We start from the raw sequence: 27,868 nt of genomic DNA, 5'->3' as shown, positions 1-27,868 counted from the left end.
TGTCTTGTACATATATGTACACCTACCCAGATGTGCAGAAAAAAACATTCAACCATTCCATCTGTAGTGGCCGAGATGTACTCGCAGCTTTATTAATAGCAAATCAACTAATAATATTACAAGGACCTATGCTAATGGTCGCATTTCCACTTCCTTATTTGCCATTTATTTCTAAGAAACAACAATGTGACATAATACTTCATGAAATGGGTTACAGATGCATTTATACAAATGTTCAAAATATAGTAGCCTATTATTGAAAGTATACTGTAAGTCATCTCAGCGATTTAGCATTGTTTTATCATTGCTGCTATCCGGTGTGATAATGCTTTAATTTATTATTTATTTATTAACAGTTTTATTTGGCGCACACATATACCGCAGCGCTTTACAGAGAATATTTGAACATTCACATCTGTCCCTGCCCCAGTGGAGCTTACACTCTATATTCCCTATCAGTGGCGTAACTATAAATGATGCTCCCCCAAGCCAAAATATTTTTAGGCGCCCCCCCCCATAATGCCCCATACACATTAACTCTCTGTCTCTCCCCATGTCCCTTTCCCCCACATGCCTCTCCATGTGTCCCCTGGTCCATTTCCACTATATGCACATGTGTCCTTCCTGTTCCGTTCTCACCACATGCCTCTCTTTGTCCCTCCTGGTCTCTTCCCACCACATGCCTATATGTGCCCCCCTTGGTCCACACTGACCACCCTGGTGGGACTTAATTTAAATGAATGGCTGCAGAAAAAGGTGAATCACCAACCTGCTTCTAATTACTGTTGTCTGTCTGCCACATATGTGGCTGGGAGCGCTGTGATTGGCGGAGAAGCATCCCTGGGGAGGCATAGCAGGGAGAGCGCAGCGAGCTTACTGGCAGAACCCATCCCCTGTAGAACACTCTCCCCTCCGCCCAGCACCGTGGCCACCTGGACATCCTGTCCCCCGGGACTGGTTGCTAGCACGCTGCACACTGCACACTACCCCCAGCAGACTGGTTGACCCCCACCTATGTGCAGCAGTGGGGATGATCCGGGCGGCGGTAGACAGCTTGTACTCTAGCGCTATGTGCCGGCAGGGCAGGAAGCGCTACGGAAGCTGATTGACTGAGAGAATCTCAGTCTTTTCAATGTCAGCAGCGCTTCCCGCCCTGCCGGCACATAGCGCTATAACTTCCAGCGGGGCCCAGGAGAAAAAGACTGCCCGCTGTCAGTGTAGCATACTGGGTCTCGGTGGGACACTGTATTTTCTCATACTTGCCTACTTTTGAAAACTAGTTTCAGGGAGATTCCAGATGCTAGTAAAATCCGCTGCCCCGTTAAAAGGGGGATATCGTGGTCCGCTCCAAAGTTTGTGTCTAGCTCCACCCATGTACATACACTCAGTGGTGTGTTCTGCAATGGCAGGTGAAAACTATAGCATACCTCACAACTTTTGCTTGTTTCAAATATCAACCTGCCGCGCCGAAGGCGCGTCCAACCCCAGGAAGGGTGGAGCTACATGCCAGGTGGGTATGGCCATGGGGAGAGGCCTAGCACTGCGACCCCGGTTCCGTCATTCCTAGCAGGTGGGCAGCCCCCGGCTCTCTGCCTGCACTACCTCTGTTCCTGCACTGAAGAGATGCCGCACCCAGTACACACACCCATCCCATATTACACCCCGTACAAAAAGTACCATATCACATTATATACAGCCGCCCCTCTCCCATATTATGCACAGCACCATATTTTAATGGGCCCAATTCAGACCTGCTTGCATGGCTGCAAATTTGCATAGCGGATCAATTAACTGCATATGTGTAGGGTATGCAGTATACATGCACGAGGCCATGCTGCAATAAAATCCTGCCATTATTTTTGTTGGCTGCTGTTCGTAAGGTAATTGTCATTGAGTGGGCATGTGGGGGTGGACAACGAATGCTTTTTGGGAATCCAAGAAAAACACTGGTTGTCCCTGAGAAAATGCTGGGAGTGACAGGGAAAACGCTAGGCGTGCCAAAGCCAGTTAGGGGAGGGTGTGTGACAACCAGGCCGGATACAGTATGTCTGTTAGGGGAGGGTGTGTGACATCCAGGCCGGATACAGTATGTCTGTTAGGGTAGGGTGTGTGACATCCAGGCCGGATACAGTATGTCTGTTTGGGGAGGGTATGTGACATCCAGGCCGGATACAGTATGCCTGTTTTCATCACAGCCATCGAGTAAGTCCTGGGCTACGTGGCGGCTGCAATCACTGATGCCCAGTGTAAATATAATTAGATGGCCAGCAGCATCTGATGGGATTTGTAAATATCCGGGCAGGTGCAAACGGATGTGCAGCCTTACAAATCCAGTCTCACAGGGGGCACATTGATTTGCAAGGCGGAGACTAAACTGATCACATGTCTGAATCTGGCCCAATGTACGCAGCCTTCCCCATATCACATTATACACAGCCCCCCTATATTACATTATACACAGCCCCCCTATATTACACTATACACAGCCCCCTATATTACATTATACACAGCCCCCCCATATTACATTATACACAGCCCACCCCATATTACATTATACGCAGCCCCCCCATATTACATTATACACAGCCCACCCCATATTACATTATACGCAGCCCATCCCATATTACATTATACACAGCCCTCCCCATATTATATTATACACAGCCCCCCCATATTATATTATACACAGCCCCCCCCTTTATTACATTATATACAACCCACCCATATTACATTATACACAGCACCCCTATATTACATTATACACAGCCCCCCTATATTACATTATACACAACCCACCCATATTACATTATACACTGCCCCCTATATTACATTATACACAGCCCTCCCCATATCACACTATACACAGCCCTCCCCTTATTACATTATACACAGGCCACCCTATATGACATTATACACAGGCCACCCTATATTACATTATACACAGCACCCCTATATTACATTATACACAGACCCCCTATATTACATTATACACAGCCCCCCATATTACATTATACACAGCCCCCCATATTACATTATACACTGACCCCCTATATTACATTATACACAGCCCCCCATATTACATTATACACAGCCCTCCCCATATCACATTATACACAGCTCTCCTCATATTACACTATACACAGCCCCCCTATATTACATTACACACAGCCCATTCCACATTATAAACAGCCCCCCCACACACACTAAATCCCCATCATATTACAGACCCCACTCCCCCAATACACACAGCACCACAGTAATACAAGTGCCACATTACAGCACTCACCTGGCTTGCCTTGGAGATGCAGGGAGCTGGCAGTGTGGTGAGTGTGCGGGGCCAGCATCAGGGCAGCAGCAGCAGCCAGTTATAGCAGGAGCACTGAGCATGGAGAGCAGGTCTGTGCCCTAATGCACGCCCGGAGCCCATCAGTATGGTGGGCGGGGCAAGCATCAGGGCAGCCGGTCACAGGATCACTGAGAGCAGGGCTGAGGCCTGCTGCACGGAGCCCATCAGTGTGGTGGGCGGAGCCAGCATCAGGGAAGCCCTGACTGACAGCTCTCCTGCTCCTCAAGCTACACGCACGGACTTCCTCGCTCTAACAATGTACAGCGCGGCGGCAGTGGCCGGCTGTGTATATTCACGAGCAGGCCCCCTCCTGACTGAGGACTGCTCAGCTTCTTCCCAGCTCCTCTGCTCTGTCTGGCCTCTCCGTGCGCGTGAGCCGGCGCCCAGGCAGCCCCCGCTCCCCCAAGCAGTGGCGGGGACTGCCTTACACAAGATACGCCACTGTTCCCTATCACATGTACATGTACATACAGACATTCTAGGGTTAATTTTGTTAGCAGCCAATTTACCTACCAGTATATTTTTGGATTGTGGAAGGAAACCTGAGTACCCAGAGGAAACCCACGTAAGTACAGGGAGAATATACAAACTCCGCACAGTTAGAGCCATGGTGGGGTCCGAACCCGTGACCTCAGTGCTGTGAGGCAGTAATGCTAACCATTACATCGTACATCCGTACTAAGATGTGGGCCCAAACTATAAAAAAAAAAAAAAAAGTACTTTAAATGGATATGGTAGTTATCTAGCTTCTCTTTTCTCCCCCCACCCAATATACTAGATCAGGGGTTCTCAAACTCGGTCCTCAGGACCCACACAGTTCCCGATTTCCATGTCCCCCGGCAGGTGCACAGGTGCATTTATTACTCGTGGACACATTTTAAAAGATCCACATGTGGAGCTAATTATTTCACTTGTGATTCTATGAGGAGACCTACAAAACATGCACTGTGTGGGGTCCTGAGGACCGAGTTTAAGAGCCTATGTAGTAGATGAATATTCTCCCCTATCAGACATACAGAGATTCCTGGGGAGAGAAGGATTCATGGAGAAACAAGAGTGTGAGAGAGGGGGCTTCATAGACTTACCCTCAAAGGCTGCCGCATCTCTCTCCCAGCTCCCGGCTTTTAGATGACAGTTGCCGCCTGCCTGCTTCAGTGACAGTCACACTCGCACACTGGCTGTGTGGAGTGGACTGTCTGCCGCCTGACTCCTGGCTCTTCATCGCTTGCTCAGGCCGACTTTAGCCCCAGCCAGGTGACAGAGAGGAGCAGCGACACGGGTGCTGCGCACATGGCTACAGGGGGGCAACCCGAACAAAGGGGGGGGGGGGCCCGCCCGCACCACTACTCACAAGAATACGGGGGCGCCTGCCCACACCCGCCCGCTGACTCGCGCTGCTGCATAACATAGCCGCACCGCTATGAGTAAGATAAGTGCGGCAGGCGGCAGCAGCACTAAGCGGAACAACGGAGGCAATGGAGCCAGTGCCTCCCTGTAAGCCTGGCGCCCGGCGGCAAATGACTCCATTGCCTCCGGGAGTTCCGCCACTGCCTTGAAGCGCAGTGGATCCCACTATGTGTGGTCCCTGCTGTAAAGGTTGAGGCAGCAAAGCAACAGAGACTCTCAGCCTTTTGCGGTGAGTATGTAAATGACATGTAAGCATACTTCCCAACATGACCCATTCCAGAGGGACAAAATAGTCTGTTCCTGGACTTTGTTACCAGTTGCAGAGGTGGTACTAAACTCAAATAGGGGGAGCAACGCCTACTGCCACCCCAAAAACCACAGTACAGGACTCTGGTAGTACAGTAGGTGGGGCTCTCCCATTGAATTTTGGACTGCACTACAGACCCAGTTCTGAAGTCCAGGAACCTCCTGGAATGGGTCATGTTGGGAGGTGTGACATGTATGTGTAGGAGTGTGAGGTGTGTGAATATATTACATGTATGTGATGTGTGTATAAGAGCAACCTGGGAGCCCTGGCTTGTAGAAAACATGGCTTCTGTCCGCAAGATAGGGATGCTGGAGTCGGTATTATGACTGCTGGCGTCCCATTCCCCGGGATCTTTATTGCATCCCCATCTCATGCAGTTAGTGGGTCTAGCGGTCACTCCTCATTTCCAAATAAGAAAAATCTGTCTCACTCTGACAACTGTATCTGAATTAGACACTTGCTGGGCTTACAATATCAGACGAAAATGTCTGTCAGACTGCCTAATGTGGCAACATGCAACTTTAAAATCGTGGGGGAATTCGGTGTGTCCGATCAGTCAATATTGACAGATCCGCAGTACAATTATATGGCCAATTCCCCCCAAATCAGGTGTCTCAGCCATATAATTGTAGAAAGTATGCCCGGCATATGGTATGGATAGCACAACATGCTCTGTACACAATATAAACAGGAATTGGTGAGAGTTTATTTTATCTTGCATGCAATCTCAAGTCAGAAGGAACCAGTTTACAATCTTTGTACATTCCCACCTCAGGCAACTACATTTCCAGTCCCTATGCCAAGTTAATTCTGCTTTAACAAATGTCAGGAGAAAAAAGGGAGCAAGCACTGTAATTAGTAAAACATCTATATTAGGCAGTTTCACAATGATTTGCAAATCTGGCTCTCTAGCTTGTTGCATAATAATGTACTTTTAACTAATAATAATATATAGCCATGTGATCTTTGGTCTAGAATCCAAGTTTCCAAATGGTTAAGAAGTCAAGAAAAGTGATTAACTGGTACTGTTTGGTGAGAAGCTCAGTCACTGTTAGGAACTCTGCCACACAAAGTAATGAGGAGGGTAATGTAATAAACAAAGAAATGGTCACTGCAACTATTTCCAACGTGAGGAGCACTGATACACAAGTTAATAAAGGGAATGGTATACAGAAGTGATCACTGAGTATACTCCAAATAGTCACTGTGACGAGCACTGGAATGTAAGAGAATGAAGAGGAAAGCAATAGGTACATTAAAACAGATGGCTATTCCAAAGTTTCTAACTGAAATGCTGCATATTTCTCCAATAATCAAAAAGGTGTTGCGCCGCGCCCCCCCCCCCCCCCACACACACACACACACACACACACCACCACCACCACCACTTTGTAAAATGGAATCTGTGCCAAGAAGTTACATTTTCATAGGTTTTCAGAAGAAGTTAATATCAAACAAATTATTTTGCTCCTTTTTATTAGCAGCCGGAAGGGTAAATTTACTAAGATGGTATGTTGCCCCTAGCAACCAATCAGATTCTACTTCTTTAGCACCTTCTGGAAGATAGTAGATATAATCGAATTGGTTGCTATGGGCAACATCCCATCTTCAATAAAACTCCCATCTTAGTAAATTTACCCCAATATATACTCAAAGGGGGGTCTGAAAAGATGATCTAGCTTCACCAGACGATCACAAATTGTTGTATATAGCTAGAAAAGAATTGATTGCTTGTCCTTAAGTAAGCGTAGTAGTGGGCAGGTAACTTGCGGACACAACCAAGCTCCTATACTAGTAGTCAATATTTAAATCTAAAACTTTTTTTTTCCCCATGAAAACTCTGACCCCTTAGCTACAAAACAAGACCAACATGATAGTGCTACCACAATTAGAAGCAAAGTTAGGTTTTTATTTAATTTGAACTTACAAGCATACAAGTCATGTTTGCAACCCTGTTGCATGAACACTTTCACAGAGGGACAAAATTTTACATATGAAAGTAACTTTAGGTCATCTATCATCCTACCAAATTTCATGAAAATCTGAGACAGTCGGGTTGGAAGCGGTGATGATTTGGCATGGATTGACCCTTCTAGGTATGTGCAAAAACACCACCTGGTTGGTTGGTGCTGGCTAAATCCCATTGGCCTGTCCCTATGAACCATTCTTCACCAGGTAGCAGGCAGAGGGAATATTCTGTTGACGTTTATTGAGAGCATCGATATGCAGTATGTAGACATTGACCATATTAACATTTATCATGTTAGCACGGATAGAATTTGGACAAAAACGTTACTAAAAGTTAATTGGTGAGACCTTGTCCAGCAGATCCAACAGCATCTTAGAGATACGTCAACATTTCAGATGTCAACGTTGTAAAATGGTTGCCATGTTCCAGGACCACATTTAACACTGCATCAGTCAAGAGGAAGTCATTTTATTTCAGTAATTTATGTTGTGGTTTCAAAACCCATCACTTGGTAAATACCTTAAATGGAGAAATCAAGATTGTCTTTCTGTAGTGTTTTTTTTTTATTCAAACCCGCATTCAAAATGCTGCAATCCAATGGCATTTCAAACTCATTACTTAGTAAATTTACCCCCAAGAAGTATTCCATGTGTGATCATCCAAAATGAAGGCATCATTTAACAGACCTGGAATGAGGAGAAAGCATGGCCTTAGAACAGGAGCATGCCTCTGTATCACAGTTATGGGAACTATATTGTGAAAACTATGGGCCTGATTCAGACCTATTCGCAGCCCTGCCAATTATCGGGAGACCACACATGTGCCTGCACGAGGGCCTCCTGCAAACAAAGCCAGCGATGGCATTTCATCGCTAACCTTTACAAGATGATTGACAGCCGTCCGGCATTTTGGGGTTGCACCCTAACGTTTTCTGGGAATGATAAGAAAACCGGATATGGATCCGGCCATTTGGGTGGTTTTACAAGCTCTGGCTGATGCCAGGCGGCAAAAACCAGCATGGCCAAGAAGCCATGCCGTACACAGAAGTTTCCAATGTGCGGGATGGCCACACCGTGACTGTCCCATGTGAATGGACACAATCCTGTCCATTATTAACTACTGTCTACGGCACGGGTTTTGTCCATGAAGTGTTTCGCCACCTGGCATCAGCCAGATCATGTGAAACCACCCTTACATCAGCACCGGACCGGAAGACTCCAGGATCAATGCAGCTGCCAAGTATTGACCTACGTGGTCACTGCACACGTGAGGGGGGTGATTGCCCTATAAGAAAGAGAATGGCTGGTAGAGACACAGGGAGAGGGGGTGATTCTCACCAGTGAAGTAGCACAGCAATCAGCTCAGGCAGGGCACTCCCTTCTCCACAATTTGTCCCTTCAGCTTATCCTTAACAGTCTGCTCAAATTCCTTCACAGGGTAGGGGTTCAGCAGTTCCCCACCCTCTTTGTCTCCTCAGATGAGGCGTTGGGTTCCAGGACCTCACAGTGCAAAGCCCCCCCCCCCCTCGGATTGGGGTAGAATTTATTCATGTTACTTTAAAGCCTCCATGTTCCCATTAAAGAAACCACAAGAATTCTACTGGACAACTTTTTCTTGTACCATGCTTGTTTTAGGTGCCATTTGATTCCTATGGTCCAACTAATAATTAAAAGCTTAAAAAAGGGGGGGGGGGGGTCATTGTGCCCAACAATAGAAAATGGCTTGGTATAATTAAGAAGAAATGACATGAATAAAGAGGGATGGGTTCAGTGAAATGCCATCAAGACTGCAGTTTAGGAGAGGAATAAACCTTGCAGTAGCACAAAAGCAGAGGATCGCACCTTGCTCTAAATATATATAATTAACAATCATTATAATTTATTTTTATCTCATACTTTACATTTTCTATAATCCAGACACCAAAACCTCACTTCTGATTATATCGGCCATTAAGAGCATAGGAAGTCGTGAGGTTTTTTAAATGTATATTTAAAAAGAATTACATATACATATTGTAAGGAACTCAATACACACATTCTAGACTAAATGCCTTTTCTATGAGCCCATAAATAACCACATGACGCCACATGGTATTGCTGCAGGCACAGAGTTATCATCCTGCACACTTTGCTGGCAATAACTGAACCGGAACATTAAAACATAAGCAAGGCTAGGATGAGACATGGCTCCTCCCGGTTCTTTATCATCCATAAACTTAGCAATTTTATCTACTCTCAGCGGGCAGCAGTAAAGCCATGTACACACGGGGCGATACATCTAAGTGATTTTGACTGCATCGTCAAAATCGCTTAGAATGTGTCACTGAAACGACCCGTGTGTACACAGCGGGCAACAGCGATGCGCAGCCCCGCAGCGCTGCGATCGCTCGGACAGACACTACCGGCAAGAATATTCTTGCTAGATGCTGCAGTGTCTATTCGGCTGCTGCTGGGGATATCTGCCTGCTTATCTCCAGCAGCGACTGGGAGATTTTGACTAATGTGTCCATACATGGTGCGATGTATAGGTGCGATGTGATGCATGCTCATCCCATAGCACAGCACATAAAATATGTGCTGCCCCTCATTTAACTAGATTGCATTGCATCTACTTCAAAACGCATGGTTCGCTTCGAACAGTACCCTAAGCAAAAAAAATAGCTTAATCAAAATCTCCCAGCTACAGCCTGTGTGTACACCCCTTAAGATGCCACATTCTCTGGGGTGGGGGAGAGTGTGGTCTTCCTATGTCTATTGTTTATTTTCCATATGAACAGGGTACTATTTCTAGCACCATGGAGGGAGATCGGACCATGCAGCAATCCCATGAGCTAACATAATGGTTTGAACCCTAAAAGGTGTTAAACCACCCCCCACAAAAAAAGGGTAATTTGGTTCCCTCAGTGGCACCAAGGGAATGGTGATATTGGGCAGGGCGTAGCTAGGGCGGAGCACGAGCTCCGGGCGCCAAAATGTCACTGGGTTCCCGGAGCTGTGCACTTTGCCGCCTGCTCCCCTGCCATTCTTGCCCGCTTCCCCAGTACGCCCACTCACCACTGCGCCCCACGTCGGAGTCCACCGCTATTTTCAATTAAAGTCACCTGCTGGACCGCTAACAAATAGGCACTTGTGGTCTAGCAGCCAATCAGAAGCAGCATTGGCTGCTGGACAGCGAGCACCTTTTGGCTAGCAGTCCAGGGGAAGACTTGAGCTCTGGCTCAGCAGGGAGCTGGAAAGCAGGGCGGGGGGGGGGGGGGAAGCGTGCTGCATTCCTACATGGCAACGAGCAATGTCAGTCCCCCTTGGCAACAATCCATTTCAGTCCCCCTTGCAACAATCAATTTCAGTGCCCCTTGGCATCGAGCCTAAAGCCCCTTGGCATCGAGCCTGAAGCCCCTTGGCATCGAGCCTGAAGCCCCTTGGCATCGAGCCTGAAGCCCCTTGGCATCGAGCCTGAAGCCCCTTGGCATCGAGCATGAAGCCCCTGGCATAGAGCATGAAGTTCCAAGCAATGAGCATGTAGGTAAGCGGCACTTATGTGTCAAATGTGTAATGGGCATTACGGTATGTGGCTTCCCTCACCATAGGTTCTATTCTCCCTCTATGGGGGTCGTGGACTCCCCACAAGGGAGAATGGCCCCTGTGAGTCAGGGTCCCCTCTGTCGGAGCACCGGGAGTCGGGATTCCGACATCGGGATCCCACCCTGTCATGCAGTCATCTAACACCCGTGGCTAACTACACGCAGTCATAAGGTAGATGGTGGTGCCTGACTGGGGGACTTGCCCACTCTTCCAGGAAGCCGGGAGCACCATCTCATTTTCAGTAGCCTCCCAGCCGTTACAGGAGAGTGGGAAAGTATAGACCACGTGGATGCATGCAACTCTTGACTAAGGGCAAGTACAGTATATGCAGTGTCTAGGACTCCTTATATAATCCATAAGTCTGATGACCATCCTGGTCATCCTACAGCTCATGTGACTCTATAATAACCTGTAGTCACATTACCTTTCTAATGATCACAATATATTACATAGACCAATTTGCTCGCCACTATTGCAAACCTTCCTATAGTGTTAGTGTTAAAAGTTAACATAACTTGCTTAAACTTAATGTGTACATACCCCCTTCCCTCCCCCTCAGCTATTCAGATTCTCTTATCCCGTCACTAGTCTCAGGAATATAGAGCTGTTTGCACAAGCACACCCTGTATTGTATAATCTATGAATGGATATATTGTAAATTGTGTTCACAAGAAATTTGCTAAACACAAATGACAGGAATGGTAATGAGATGGTTACGGTATAGATGATAGACAAGATCTAGGTCAACACATAAGAATGGTCAACATTGAATGAAGAATGATACAAGCTTTCGGATGACATTAACCTTGTCGACATGAGTTTTTCAATCTTTTAGGGTGTCTACGTCGACATGGACACCATATGTACAGCCATGGTGCCCGCACTTATATGCCCACTTGGATGGTAAAGTATGAACCTGGTGGATCTAAACTAAAAAAACACTTGTTGATATTATTCAGGTCGACCATGATCACATGAACCGTAAACGCGTCAACATTATGTCAATGTCAACCTATGATATGTCAACCATTCTTAGGTGCCGACCTAGTCAGTCAACCAATAGTGGTCAACCTAGTGACTGCTGACCTAGACATTTTCGACATAGGGACCGCATACCGTGATACTAACCATAGAGTTCGCTAACACACGCAGAGGTGGAACGGCTATTGGTGCAGCAGGTGCAGTGGACCGGGCCCCTCAGAACTAAGGGCCCAATGCAGCGCCTGCCATCGTCTTACTAACACTCACTGTCATACTCTGCCTCTCCGGTCACCCACTGCCATGTTGCATATTGCAAACTTGTATTGGGGTGGAGTGGGGGTCCCCCAAGTGATATTTTTGCACCTGGGCCCAAAACCCACAAGTTGGGGGCTCAATTAAACACCCCCTCCCCCAAAGAACTTAATCCTCCATTGTGGCCTGATTTTGCCAGTTACTCCCCTGCCATACGACCTGACATTTGTGTAACCTACAAAAGGTTTTGTTTGGTTGATGAAAGAAGAAATAAAATCACTCACAGAATACTGTCCTGAATATCTATAGTCTATGATCAGGATACACATTGTAGGTAAGTTACAGGTTGCTCCGCACAGCAAAGCCCTCATGTACAGGCTATTAGTCACGGGAGGTGAGAAAATGACTCGGGAGCTGGTGTTAATATCTTCTGTCACCACTGTAACAGATTCACATGATCATTAGCAAGTTTCACAAGTGTGCGATCAACTCTCGAATACAACTAGCAGCTTTTCTAGGTTAACCCTATTTATAGCCTTGTGCCATCACATTATAGTAGAATGTACAGAGATGTACAATTAGGTAGAATTATCCCTTCTCAAAAATGGGGATAGCATTATACTCCCATCAGTCAGAACAATATTGTGTAGGTCCCATTGCGCTGCTAATATGGCTCTGATCTGTCAAGGCGTGGACTCCACAAGACCTCTGAAAGTGTCCAGTGGTATCTGGTTCCAAACTTAGCAGCAGATCCTTTAAAGTCATGTAATGGTGCCCATACACATGTGATCGGATGCAATGCTATGTCCCATCGCATTGTGGTGCCCAAGTGTGTTTTTTTCCAGCACCCGATGATGCATGCCATATGCGATGCCACATCGGGTGCTGGAACAGGGCAGGCGGCGGTGGAGCGCAGTTCTGCGAAGGAGCGCTGGCGGTGCATCACAGGTGCTCGATCAGATTGAGATCTGGGAAAATTGGGGGCCGAACAAATACCTTGTCCCTCAAATCATTCCTGAATAATGTAGTGTTGCAGAAAGAATTATCCTTCAATAAAGGAATGCCGTTGCCAAGAAGGGGGTGTATGTTCTTGGTCTGCAACAATGTTTAGGTAGGAGGTACAAGTCAAAATAACATCCACATGAATCCAAGGTTCACCATCTCTGGCAACTTGCGTCCTTCCCATAGTGCATCCCGGTGCCATCTCTTCCCCAGATAAATGATGCCCATGCACATTATGTAAATCCATTTCATTTATCAGACCAGGCCCCCTTCATCCATTGCTGCATGGTCCAGTTGTGATGTGGACATGCCCATTGAAGGAAATTTTGGCCAGGCCAGGGGTCAGCATGAGAACTCTGAATGGTCTGTAGCTGCACAGATCCACACACAGCAAATTCTGATGCACTTTTATCATAGCCAGCATTAACTTTCTGCTACAGTAGTTGTTCTGAGGGATAGGACCAGACACACTAACCTTCACTCCCGACACATCACTAAGCCAAAGGCGCATATGACCCAGTCCCCAGTTCACCATTGGTCATTCCTTGGGCTATTTATAATAGGTAATGACCACTATGTTCCAGGAACACAACATCTGCCATTGTAGAGATGCTCTAACCCAGTCACGCAACAATTTGTCCCTTGACACTCAGATCCTTAAGCCCCGTACACACGGGGAGACATATTGCTCAGCAATATATTGCTCTGTGTCTCCTGTTCATCAGCGACCAGAGATGGTTCGCTGATGAAAAAGAAACTGCCGGGTGGTCGCAGGAGCATGTTCCTGCGACCAGCGATCACTACAGGGGTAAAAACGTGAGCGCGCACCCGGCGATATATCGCCGGTACACACTCCCATCGCGGGCAATATGGTCACTCAGTGACCATATTTCCCGCGATATTACACAAAATCGCCCCCGTGTGTACGCACCTTTACAATTGACCTTTTTCCCTGCTTCAAACCTTTGAGAACGGAGTCTCACACGCTGCCTTATTGATCACACCCCTTGACAGGTGCCATTGTAATGAGATCGGCTATGTTATTTTCAACACCTGTCAGTGGTTTTAATGTTATGGCTAATCAGTGTATAAATAAATAACACATACCAAACCTCTCACGTGTATGGGCTTAACGCCTGACCTGGCACCAGTAATTGGAAAAGTATTTTTGACAACACAGGGTTAACCGAGCTGGTGCACCGTATCTGATTCAGCTTTGTGAAAGGATTAGATCACAAGAGGAACGGTTACAGGGGATCCGGAGGCACGAAACAAGTGTAGTCAGGTGTGAGAAGGAAGGGTTGTGTAGTATCACTTTCTCCCTGCACACACCTGTATGTGAGGGTGACTTGTGTATACTGAGGAATTCATCCAAGTCAAATGCACACTATTAGACAGTTTCATACAAACAGATGTAGCCAGCATCACCCTAGATTTTTTTTCTCAGCGATTCTGCCATTGCGTAACCCGCAGCACAAAATCTGCAGGTAGAATGATATCACCACACCCGAGCTGTACTCGCAATGCCACAGCCAATCACATGGTTTGCTGTTAAATCATTTTCAATATGCGAGGTCACAGTTTCCCTGAAATGACTGATGCGGACAATAATAAACCATTAAAACAATTATGTTTACATGATGAATTAGCAGCATCTGTCACAGTGCAGGTATTTGTCAGTCACTTGCATGACAAACACTCACATAGTGAATAGGGACGGACAGTTACCTCCTCTTAAGTGGAGTGAACACAAGGTGATAATTAAAACAAATTTGCAAGTACTGACAAATACTTAAAATTGTTCCGTGTGTACGCACTATGGAGCTTCATCAGACCTGATCGCTGCTGTGTGAAATTGCAGCGGCCTGAGATCAGATAGTCGCTGCTTCATGTAAGTCTGAATAGCTTGTGAAGGTTTCACGGACTGACGACCAACTGCAAATCCATTCACAACTCATTAAATTGATTTTTCCAGTCTGTGAAAGTGTACTCTGACCCTTCCACAAGTCCGCGACAGAATCAGGCTGATAGAGGCCGGAATGGACATCACACACCCTCCCGTTAAAACACTTGGGCACATCTGCATTTTATCTGACACTTTAAGAAAATGGACAGTTGCACCCACAAACGGCAACTTCCTGTCAGTCAAGCTCCGGCTGGGTTGGTGATAAAAAAAAAAAAAAAAAGAAAATTATGAAATAAGTAATTAAAAAAAAAAAAAAAGCTGAATGCATGCACAGTCATTTGATAATCAATCTGTTGTAAATTCGCCCACAATAGCGATCAGCTCTGAATAACCACCTATGGACCACGTGCGCATGCATACCATTCACATCGCAACTGAAAAAGTAAACGCAATGTAGCCAAAGTTTGACCGACAGGAAGCTGGCATTTCTGGGCAGAAACCAGATGTGTCAGGGAATTTTTGGGGAGGGTCTCTGACATCAGCGCTGACCACTTCCAGCCTGTGTCAGTCACAGATTAGTGGCAGACTCAGACCTACTCACTTTCGCTCAGGCGGCAAAGTCTCTTTCGGCATATGAGTATGGAATGGGTCCAAGAGTGGAAAGCGATCTGCTATCATGTTGCAAATTTGCACAGGGCAGGTTTTTTTGTCTGGCTGGCATCTTTCTACTCGCAGTCACCTGCAACTTCTCAGATTAGCAATCCATGCTGAATTAGTCCCAGTATCACTAGGAATGCACGCTCCCGCAGCTCCTCCGTTGTCTGTACATGCAGCTCAATCTGAGGATATCGCCAACAACAGCATACTCCTGGATGAGGCCACTGACAATACATTTTGCAAGATTACACAGTTTGTATGTACTATGGGGGTCATTCAGCCCTTATCAAATGACTGTGCATGCGCACAGACTGCAGCGCACACGGGATACAGTCGGTTGGTCGACCTAAAGATGGTCGACAGTCATTAGGTCGACACACTGCAGGGTCGACATGACATTAAGTTGACACAAGAATTCGGTCGACAGTCAAAAGGTCGACATGGGGGTTTTTCACAGTTTTTTGAGCTGACATGTGCCGAGCCATGCAAGGTAATGCGGTGCACTTAATCCAGTGTCCATGTCGACATTCGGGTCAAACAGTGAAAAAACCCATGTCGACCTAGACCCCTGTCAACCTTGTAGTAGGTCGCCCCAACGGTGTTGACCTAATGACTGACAACCATCTTTAGGTTGACCCAATGATCCATACCCGCGTGCACGCGTGAGGCCATTCAGCATCTTTTCTAACTGCAAGCAGTTCACAAGTTGATTGAGAGAAAGCCGGTGACACCCAGCCATTTACTGGGAGTGTCAGAAAACGCAGGCGTGGCCAAGCATTTTCAGGGAGAATGTGTGACGTCATCTCCGGCCCCGATCAGCCTGTTTCTATCCCACTAGCTGAGTAGGTCCTGGGTTACACTAGACTGTACGCAGTGGAAAAATCATCTGATTGCGAGCGAGTTGCGAATGCAGCTTATCTCCAATCTCCAATATTTTTGCAAACCATTCGAAGCCTTGCACAGGGCAGGATTTCAGTCTGGCAGGTGGTGGCTTACTGATCGCAGGGCTCTGTAAATTAGCAGAGAAACGATCAGATCTGAATCACCCCTATATAATTTGTCTGGGAGTTCAAGGGAAGTCGTACGAGACAACATATCATTTACAGGTCACTTATGGGGCCCAACACACGGGGCAACACGGTTGAGGGACTTGAGCAATGTGCATTGTTCAGCGCACAGCACTGCACAGCATTGTGTGCTGAGCGATCTGTCATGGCCAGTGTTCTAACTAGATTTATCCTGCATGCAGGATCTTAATCGCATCACTATGGCCCCTATACATAGAGCAATGTAGGGTCATATTGTAAGCGATCTAATCAGGTTGCTTAGAAAATGGGCTGAAATCGCCCCGTGAGTAGTCCCCATAAGTGTGCACCCAGCATTTCACTACAGATGCTGAACTGTGTTGAGATTATAACAACAACTTAATAAAAAAAAAATGGTATAAAAAGTGGTATAAATGCATAAAAAAGAAATATAATAATAATGACTGCGAGGACGTGTACTTGCTATGTTGTGTTGGTGCATATAGGTGACGAAAGACCCACAATGTGGCCATGCGCAGATCACACGATACACAGAACACTGTGTTACAGGATCTATTTAGCCACAGCTGTTTGCCTTCCTGTGGTTCATAGACTGACCATGCTGTTACATTGACACTGCACTCTCTGTCCTGTTTGTCTATATGCACGTGTCATGAGACAGCCCAGCCAACCATCATATTAACGCTTTGTCTACTATACAATACATAGGCCCTTATTCAGATCGGAACGGTACGGCCCGCGTGCGGCCGTACCGCCGATGTTTTTGGTCTGCACATGCGCAGAGGTGAATCTGCGCATGTGCAGCCCCCTTCGCCGCAGACGGATTTCGTCCGCCGCAAAGGGGGCGGATAGGGGCGTGAGAGGCATCATGCCCTCATTTCCCTATGTGTACGCCCCGCGTTTCATGGGCGTTCCCATGCAAACGCGGGGCGTATGCATGGTAATGAGGGCATGACGCCACTCATGGGGGCGGAAAGCTGACGTCGCCGGATGTCAGCTTTCAGCCCCCATACAAGCTACCACACGGACGATTGTCCGTGTGGTCTTAGCTTGCGGGAGCTGCCGCGGCGTGCGGACCTGCCTTCGATGGTCGACGACCATCGAATGCAGGGGGCAGCTCCCACCATGGTGGAGGCGTAGCCTCCACCATTTTAATGCGGATCGCCAGCCGTCCGTGTACGGACGGCCGTGGCGATCCGTAGGGTGGGCGGGGATTGGTTTGTGCGGCCGGAGCCCCGTGTGCGGCTCTGGCCGCACCAACCAGAATAAGGGCCATAGTTGTTTCTAGAGAAAGTATTTATCACCTGTGGTACAGTCACATTAGCAGTCATAGGGTGAGATGTATTAAAATACATCGCCGCCCTTCGCGCCCCAAAGGTGACGAGACCCTTCAATGCGGTATCAGTTTTGATACATTGGAAAATGCGGTAAAACCGGGATTTTACCGCATTTTCCGTTTGATACATCTCGCCCAAAGTGTTTCTGAATGTCTCTCTGCCATCTCATCTTGGATGTCTTCTCGCCACCTCAAACTCGATATTTCCAAAACGGAATTATTTATATTCCCACCAGCCAAAAACAGTTACCATCCAGATATCTCCATCACTGTTGACAACTCGACAATCTACCCTACCCCACAAGCTTGTTGCCTAGGGGTCATCCTCGACTCTGAACTGTCCTTTGTTGCACACATTCAATCTGTCACCAAATCATGTTACATGCATCTAAAAAACATATCCAAAATACGACCCTATCTCACACAAGACACTACTAAATCTATTATCCATGCACTCATTATATCCCGCATTGATTATTGCAATAGTCTCCTAACTGGTCTTCCCAAGAACAGACTCTCACCACTGCAATCCATTCATAATGCTGCTGCTAGGCTGATCTTCCTAGCAAGACGCTCATCATCTGTTGATCCGCTCTGCCAGTCCCTCCATTGGTTACCTGTGTTTTACCATATTCAATAGAAAACACTTCTGCTAGCATATAAAGCTATTAACCATACTGCAATTCCACAGTACACTGAACCTTACTAGTAGGAGTGGGACAGCACTGCTACAGGGCGTTCTGCAGAACACTGCACCTAAACAGTAGCTTTGGATCAGCACTGCTACTGGGTGTTCCACAGGACACTGCACTTTACTGGATGCCATGGGTCAGCACTGCTACTAGGTGTTCCACAGGACACTGCACTTTACTGGATGCCATGGGTCAGCACTGCTACTAGGCATTCCACAGGACACCGCATTTACTCATAGCCGTGGGTCAGCATTGCTACTGGGTGTTCCACAGAACACTGCACCTTACTAGTAGGAGTTGGTTAGTGTTGGTACTGGGCGTTCTGCAGGACACAGCACCTTAACAGTAGCCTTGGATCAGCACTGCTACTTGGAGTTCTGACAGACGACGCACCTTATTGGTAGCCATGGGTGAGCATTGCTATTGGGAGTTCTGCTGGACACCACACCTTATCGGTAGCCATGGGTCAGCATTGCTACTGGCCATTCCAGAGGACACCGCACCTTACCGGTATCCATAGGTCAGCATTGCTACTGGGCATTACAGAGGACACCGCACTTTACTAGTAGCCATGGGTCAGCATTGCTACTGGGCATTCCAGAGGATACTGCACCTTACCGGTAGCCATGGGCCGGCATTGCTACTGGGTATTCCAGAGGACACCGCACCTTACCGGTAGCCATGGGCCAGCATTGCTACTGGGCATTCCAGAGGACACCGCACCTTACAGATAGCTGTGGGCCAGCATTGCTATTGGGCGTTCTGCAGGATACCATTGGTAGCTGTCAAACATCTTTCAGCAATGATAGCACAACACATAGGATAACTTCCTGTGTCAGCTGTTTAGTATTTGAACTACAGTATATCACAATGGTCTTATTATAGGCTCTCTCACAGACTCTTCATTCACAGTCTAATCCCTCATGTAAACAGCTCCATCCCTTGCTATAGGTAGCGTCTGGCAATGACAGTGCTGTCCGCATTGACCTCATATATAATAAGACGTCAGCCATTTCCATTCTATACAATGCGACATATGCACCAATATGATTTATACTAACAGCTATGTCAGTGCAGAATTGTACACACAGACACACACTCTCTCTCTATCCCTCGATATGATAACAGAGTCCATGGTCCACAGTAGGTCACGCCCGCGTCCTATGCACAGAGCCCCACTTACGCGATCTTGAAGAAGGGTTTCTCGGTCCGAGCCATGAGTCTCCGTGGGAGGTAGGGGCAGCCAGGCAGCCGTCTTAGGAACACAGCTATACCACAGCAAGAGCAGCATACAGCCACCGCGGCCAGGACCATCAGCAGCGCCGGCATAACACTCCTCCAGGTGACCTACGCCACGCCCACTAGTGGAGAAACACACAAACCCTCTCAGTCAAATCTGCATAACCACGCCTCCCGGTGCATCCTGATGTGCGAATGATAGCGAGCTCACAGCGACGCCTGGTGGTCACTTTAGTACACAATTATCTTTCGTACACTAGGAGATGTACTTTATTTTTAAGGATGCCAATTTAACGCCGTACATATTTTATATTGCACAGATATATCAGCCTGTGTCAAAAATATATGACAGGAGCTCTTAGCCAGTCCAATCTCTAGCCTTCAATTCTTCAGGTGTACGTTAGTAGCTCATCCATCCATTAAAGCTTAATAATACACCTTCTATGGTTCTACCTTTCCCCTACTGACCAGGGCAGGCGACAGGGGGGTCAAGGCAGAGCCGGATTAACAATGGGCCTGATGGAGCTACAGCTCCAGGCCCACTCTCCATTTTGTAGCTGAGGACCAGGGCTTTCCAATGAGCCCAGCCCCGCGACGCTAGCCCCCCGGGAACCGGAGATACCGTCAGGCAAACCTGGAACGTTTTCCCCATAGGATAACATGGAACCCGCTAATTCCGACCTCCACCCGGTTCCAACAGCTGCCAGTTCCCCCTCCGGCATCACAGAAGCTTGAGGTTGATCTCAGTCAAGCTCAAATCGCTGGGCCTTCAATCTGATACCTGGTCCATATGAGTTAATTAATTCTAGAGATATTGCGGGTAAACCAATTTTTTTCAGTTCTGAAATGTAATTTCATGGCTGTTCATGTTGTTTGAGGACAGATTTCTCAGGAAACAAACGGCCCAGTTTCATGGTACCAAAATCATTCGAAGCCCACATGTAAATGGGTCAGTTGGTTCCGAAGATATAGCTGGTTATTTAAAGCGGGCGGGGGTGGTTTTCTCTTGGCTGATGTAAAAGGGGCCAGTCCGGGAATGTCCCTGCATGATCCTGGGACCATATTCCCGGGTAAATCCCTGCATTTTCTGGTGTGAAAGGGGTATTATTTCAAATAGCAGTGCTCTAAATAAAGCCGGGCAGCCCCCTGCTCTCTGCCCGGCTGTTAATGGCTGTCATTTCTGCCCAGCGAAGGCTGTCCCCAAGTTACCACGAGCATGTATTCTCCCTTGGCAATGAGCATGTAATCCCACATGGCAACGAGCATGGAACCCCTGGCAATGAACATGGAACCCCTGGCAATGAACATGTAGGTAAGCAACACTTACAGTATGTAGCATACATTTTAATAGGCATTATGGTGTTTGGCATAATACGTAATGAAGATTATCGTGTGTGTCTTAACATGTAATGGGCATTATGGTGTACATTTTTAATGCGCGCCAATGCCCCTATTTATGAAGCATATTGTGCATTATTTCTCAATCTGTTTGGTATAGCGCAGGCATATCCAAACTATGGCCCTCCAGCTGTTGTGAAACTACAAGTCCCATCATGCATTACCACAGTTTTGCTATTAGGGAATGCTAAAACTATGTCAAGGCATGCTGGGATGTGTAGTTTCACAACAGCTGGAGGGCCACTGTTTGGATATGCTTGGTGAAGTATGTATTTTGGCTCAATCCATGTGGCACAATGTGAGTTTTGCCTTAATCTGTGTGGCATAACGTGAATTGTGACTCAATCCATGTGCCATAGTGTGAATTTTGGCTCACTCGGTGTGAATTTTGGCTCATTCCATGTGGCATAATGTAATAGAGGCAAGTACAGTATAAGGGGGTTACTATTGTGTTGCATGATTTGTATAAGGGGTATATTGTGTGGTAAACTTAGGTGACCACACAAAAGGTGCTGAAATGTTGTCTACCAAGTTTCGGCTTTCAGTATTTTTTTATGACTGTAGTGCCGTCTCACCCCGCAAGTATTTTAGGACATCGGCATCCTGCGGGTGCACCTTTGGAGTGCACCCGTCAATATATCTCCATGCATTTTTCTTATGCCAGCCCCCTGCCTTTTCCAGGCATATATAATTAGTTGAAATATATACACAAATACAGACACACCCATGAGCAGATCATCCAAACAGAACACTGGTCATGCCACCCACATTATTCGGTGCTGGCCACAATCCCTATTATTGCACATAATAGGCCCTTGATCGTTCAGCTCCAGGCCCATTTAGACCTTAATCAGGCTCTGTGTCCCGGGCCGGCCGCCTGTTACATTGACATTCTTGGCCAGATTCCTGGCCAACCACTCGTGCCTCTAGGGGGGAAGGGGCAGGCCGCGGTGGACGAAGGACTGCTACTCGGAGGATGGAGCCGCAGCGTGGGGAAGCAAGGCAGGGCAGAGAGATGGGAGCCGCAGCAGTGGAGCACGGACCCGGGCCTAAAAGCAAGTTACAGCACTATGTATTGGGTGTTATAATGGGGGTGGGGGATCTGCCTGTGGTGTCCTGGTATAATTATAAAGGGGGAGCAGCCTGTGGTGTCCTGCCAGGACACCACAGGCTGCTCCCCCTGTATAATTATACCAGAACAGTCTTGGTGTAATTATACAGGGGGAGCTGCCTGTAGTGTCCTGGTATAAATAAACAGGGGGAGCAGCCTGTGGTGTCCTGCCAGGACACCACAGGCTGCTCCCCCTGTATAATTATACCAGAAAAGTCTTGATGTAATTATACAGGGGGAGCTGCATGTAGTGTCCTGGTATAAATAAACAGGGGGAGCAGCCTGTGGTGTCCTGCCAGGACACCACAGGCTGCTCTCCCTGTATAATTATTCCAGAACAGTCTTGGTATAATTATACAGGGGGAGCAGCCTGTGGTGAAAGGTATAATTATACAGGGGGCGCAGCCTGTGGTGTCCTGCCAGGACACCACAGGCTGCTCCCCCTGTATAATTATACCAGGACAGTCTTGGTATAATTACACAGGGGGAGCAGCCTGTGGTGTAAGGTATAATTATACAGGGGGAGCAGCCTGTGGTGTCTTGCCAGGACACCACAGGTTGCTCCCCCTGTATAATTATACCAGGACAGTCTTGGTATAATTATAAAGGGGAGCAGCCTGTGGTGTCCTGGTATAATTATACAGAGGGAGCAGCCTGTGGTGTCCTGATCTTTGAATATAGGGGAGCAGCCTGTGGTGTCTTCTTGTTATTATGCGGGGGAGCAGCCTGTGGTGTAAGGTATAATTATACAGGGGGAGCAGCCTATGATGTTCTGGTATGATTATACAGAGGGAGCAGCCTGTGGTGTCCTATTCTGTTATTTTAATACTGGGGGGCAGCCTGTGGTGTTCTGATATTATACAGGGCAGCAGTCTGTGGTGTCCTGTTATTATACAGGGGGAGCAGCCTGTGGTGTCCTGTTATTATACAGGGGGAGCAGCCTGTGGTGTCGTTATTATGTTTTTTTTTTATTAATACATATTTTTTTACCGAAAAGCCGCCATTTAATGATGCGTTGTTACTTATGGGCCAGTGCTCTGGACTTGCCCCCCAGGCTAAAAGTTGCCAGCCAGCCCCTGCTTATTGTCCAGTGGTAGCACACCCCAGAAAAATGACTCATGATCTGTGTAGATAGACACCAATAAAGGGGTACTTTATAGGTGATTAGTATCTGTGCGATTGACAAACCCAGACCAATGTGTGTATATACTCTGTATGTGCATTTCCATGTGGCTCTGTACAATCCAGTAGTCCTGGCAGCAGATGTGAGATAGTTTGAGTATATGCCTTAAAACACCCTGTTCTTGGTGGTTTCCCACCTGTCCCCCTGTGTAACATAAGAGGGAAGAGAATAATGTGGGGTATACTGTAGATGTGATGTGCCGCATGACCATCACCAACTGCCGCCCGCATGCCACATTGCAATCCTCAGTGCACAGCAATATCACTGGCATTTCCTGGACAGCAGCTGATGTGGACGCAGGAGAAAAGGCCTCTCAGGTGAGAACAATTTGCAGGCGATTATTTGCTACCAGAGATTCTCCTAGTGAGTTATCAGTGAGTGGAGCTCAGCGCACAATTACATCTGTGCTTTTTCTTTCTCTTTTTCCCCCCTTTTCTTTTTTTTTTTTTTTTTTATTTGATCACCTTCTGCCTCCGGCTACAATGAGCCGCCGAGAGTTATCCCAGCTGATTGGAAATGAAGGTCAGTAAAATGTTTGTTTAGTAAATTAAATCTTTGACCAATGTCTCATCTCTAGCAGTTGGCCATTGTAGTGGGAGGGATTATAGTAGTGGTGGCTGGCCAGTGTCCCTGTGTTACTGGCTGGCACCTCCCATGCTGTCAGTTACAGATCAGGAACCGCTAAGCATTGGGGCCTGCATCCATACACTCATACTGTTACAGCTCTGTTTTTCAGTTGTATAGTAATATAATATATAAATCATGTTACTGCTGGAAGTCTTATTGTACACCAGCAATATCTGATTCTCACATGTTACATATGGCTATTTGTTATATCTACAATATATGAAATGTCGTTTTAGATGGACCCAGCCAGAACACCAGAGAGCCATGGCTGAGGTCAGGACGCCGCAGACCATCCCGTGGGAGTCAGTCAGCAAGAAGATCTGGACCAACATCGGGAAGAGGAAGATCTGGACGAAGAGGAAGAGACCATCAGGCAGTTGCAGACAGAGTAGATCACCTCCTGCTGGACAGCATCATGCGGCTCGTCCTGTCCCATCTCCCCACCTACAGCAGGCGCACCATTGCAGACGGAGAGGAACCAGAGTACTGCTCCATCTGTATCTCTGACATTGGGGTAGGTACAGAAATGGCTGTATCGTACTGTCACCACACCTTCCATGTTCCCTGTCTGACAGAATGGCTGCAGGTCAACAACATCTGCCCTCTGTGCCGCATGAGACTCTTGAACCCGAATCATTTCTCCCACCTTTACTGACGGCTCCCCAGCAAAGCAGAACAACCAAACATAAGATCATGGTCTAAAGCGGTAAGTTCCTGTTTAATTTTAAAGTTCAAAATATTTTACACTTTTAGAGTGTTTTTATTTTCAATTTACAGTTTTTGAATTTTTCAAACAATTAAAAGACTCCAGTTCCAACAATTGTTGTTACATGTTTTCAGTGTTTTTCTCTTTTAATTATCTGTTTTGAAACTGGAGGGAATTGACGTGAACAAGCTGGGGATTAGGGCTACTGGCGACACCCCAAAAAAAACAACGACATTGAGCAGCCACCTCATGGGTGTGTTGGAAGAGCTGCTAAGCTGCTAATTATTTTTAAAGTGTTGACAATTAAATCCAACTCATTGATAATTTAATAATTTGAACATTTAAACTCTGGTAAACTTCAGCTATTAATTAGTAAACCTGACCCTTTTCATCGCCAATATGTCTCCAAGTCATTATTTTACACTTATTATTGTTTACATATGTATAAATGTGGGCTAACATTAGCTGATTCAGTATAACATAATATTTTTATCATGATTTATAGAGCTCCAAAATATTACATGATATTGTGGGTCAGTGTCACGGGTCTTGCGATACATCTTGGAATTAACACCACATGATCTTCAGAAAAACAGTGTAGGCTGAATTTCCCAAATTCTGCAATTACTGTCCAGAGTTTAAGGATGTCCATGTGAGAGAACAGAATTACATCAGTCAACTGAATATAAACAACTGGACTCAAGCCAGGATATCCTTAAAACATGGACTGTGAAGGTGCCCATAGGCAACGGCGGATTGGCATGCTGGGACACCGGGTCAGATTCCGGTGGGCTGGCCCTAATGCCCTGCAGAAACGGCCGCTCACCCTACTTGGAGGGCCGCAGAGTGGGGACCGCAGCTACGTGTCTGCCTCTGAGATCCCCTGCAGACAGCGCTGGGGATTTCCATTAAAATGTGTCTCGTGTACGGTGGCTAGGGCCGTCGCTACCCGCACAGCAAGGTATGTGGTGCTGGTGCAGGGACGCGCAGGCCTGGAGAGCCACTCCCTGCATCCTCTGACAGCACTGCTGCTGCCCGTGTGACAGGCGCCGCAGCAGCGCAGACTGGCAGCCAGTAGCGCACGGGGTATGAGAATACCCTGCTGTGCGCTACTGGCTGCCAGTCTGCGCTGCCGCGGCGCCTGTCACACAGGCAGCAGCGGCACTGTCAGAGGTCTCTACTTATCACCCTGTCTCAACTGTGAGGTACTGACATACATGCAAGACCATCGCCCGGCCCTCCCCTCTCCCACGTCTCCTTTTCCATAATTTCCTCCCCTCTCTTGACTCACATGGTGCACAGTCACTGGAGACTGGACTGGAGGAGCCCAGCTGATGCGACGAGTGGAGCAGCTGAATAGCAGGCACAAAAGAGACTCTGGTAAAAACTACTTTTTGGGGGGGTCCTGGTGGTGATTTCTGCGGAGAGTGCCACAGATTAGTGTAGTGGGGGGAAGACGACGACACTAACAGAGTGTGCTAAGGGCGTGTCAGCTTATTTTGCTGGGGGTCACAGAGTAATGTGCGCTGGAAGGGATGGGTGGTGTATGATTATGTGCATTGGCTGTGGGTGTTTATAATTATTTGCACTGAGAAGGGAGGGAATGGTGTATAATTATTTGCGCTGGGGGGATGGCATATAATTATGTGTGCTGCAAGGAATGGCCTATAATTATGTGCGCTGAGAGGGGGGATGGTGTATAATTATGTGTGCTGGCAAGGGAGGTATATTGTGTTCTGGGAGTGGGGTTAATGGCGTATCATTTTGCCGCAAAATTTCTGGACACTTTCGCCATTCTGCCACTGCCTTCCGAAGGCTGAAGCGGCAGCAAAAACTCCTCAACCTGCCCTGCTATCACCTCAAACAAGAGGTGGTGACGCGCTGGAACTTCACCCTCTATATGCTGCAGAGGATGGAGGAGCAGCAAAAGGCCATTCAAGCCTACACGGCCACCTACGACATAGGCAGATGAGCGGGGATGCACCTGACTCAAGTGCAGTGGAGACTGATTTCAGTGTTGTGTAAGGTTCTCCAGCAGTTTGAACTTGCCACACATGAAGTCAGCTCCAACACTGACAGCTTTAGTCAAGTTATTCCCCTGATCAGGCTGTTGCAGAAGCAGCTGGAGAAAGTGAAGGAGGAGCTAAAGCATTGCAATTCTGCAAAGCATGTAGCTCCTATGGATGAAGCCCTCCATACGCTTTGTCAGGATATGAGGGTGGTCTGTTAGAGGAATACATTCTGGCCACTGTGCTCGATCCTCGGTTCAAAGAGTATGTTGTGTCTCTGTTTCCGGCAGTCTCAAGTCTACAAAGGTGCAAAGACCTGCTGGTCAGGAGATTGTCATCTGAAGCGGACCATGGCCCTTATTCAGATCTGATCGCAGTACAAATTTGTTCTCAAAATGGGCAAAACCATGTGCACTGCAGGTGGGGCAGATGTAACATGTGCAGAGAGAGTTACATTTGGGTGGGGTGTGTTGAAACTGAAATCTAAATTGCAGTGTAAAAAATAATGCAGCCAGTATTTACCATGCACAGAAACAAAATAACTCACACAAATCTAACTCTCTCTATACATGTTATATCTGCCCCACCTGCAGTGCACATGGTTTTGCCCATTTTGAGAACAAATTTGCACTGCAATCAGATCTGAATAAGGGCCCATGACACGGCAAGAGCTCCTCCCTCATTTCTCCCACACCTGTGGTTGCGAGGAAACAGCTGAAATTTCCAACACAACCCGCTGGCGGGGATGCCGGGCAGGCAGGAGCAAGTTTGGACATCTGGTCCGGACTAAAGGACCTGCCAATGATTGCTGACATGTCTACTGTCGCTGCATTGGATGCTGTCACCATTGAAAAAATGGTGGAGGATTACTTTGGTCACAGCATCCAAGTAGACATGTCAAGCAGTCCATACCTCTACTGGCAGGAAAAAAAGGCAGTTTGGAGGTCCTTGTACAAACTGGCTCTATTTTATCTGAGTTGTCCCCCCTCCAGTGTGTACTCTGAAAGAGTTTTTAGTGCAGTAGGGAACCTGGTCAGTGAGCGGTGTAGAAGGTTGCTTCCACAAAATGTGGAGAAGATGATGTTCATCGAAATTAATTATCAATTCTTGAAT

The 27,868-nt window shown here is 47.2% G+C and overlaps 1 protein-coding gene across 1 annotated transcript in view; it reads right to left on the bottom strand.

Moving 5' to 3' along the window:
* Positions 1-19,849, bottom strand: part of PNKD (PNKD metallo-beta-lactamase domain containing) — a 106,290-nt gene extending 86,441 nt beyond the window's left edge. Inside the window, exon 1 of the mRNA XM_083153699.1 lies at positions 19,666-19,849. Coding sequence (XP_083009825.1) covers positions 19,666-19,811 — 146 coding nt within the window. The 5' untranslated portion in view covers positions 19,812-19,849. The remainder of the gene's footprint in view (positions 1-19,665) is intronic.
* Between the last annotated feature and the right edge of the window lie 8,019 nt (positions 19,850-27,868).

This window comes from Crinia signifera, chromosome 7, assembly GCF_055691185.1.
Source record: "Crinia signifera chromosome 7, ASM5569118v1, whole genome shotgun sequence".
Classification (NCBI taxonomy): domain Eukaryota; kingdom Metazoa; phylum Chordata; class Amphibia; order Anura; family Myobatrachidae; genus Crinia; species Crinia signifera.
The sequence above is the reverse complement of the archived record's forward strand: the minus strand, read 5'-3'. Positions and strand labels throughout refer to the sequence as shown.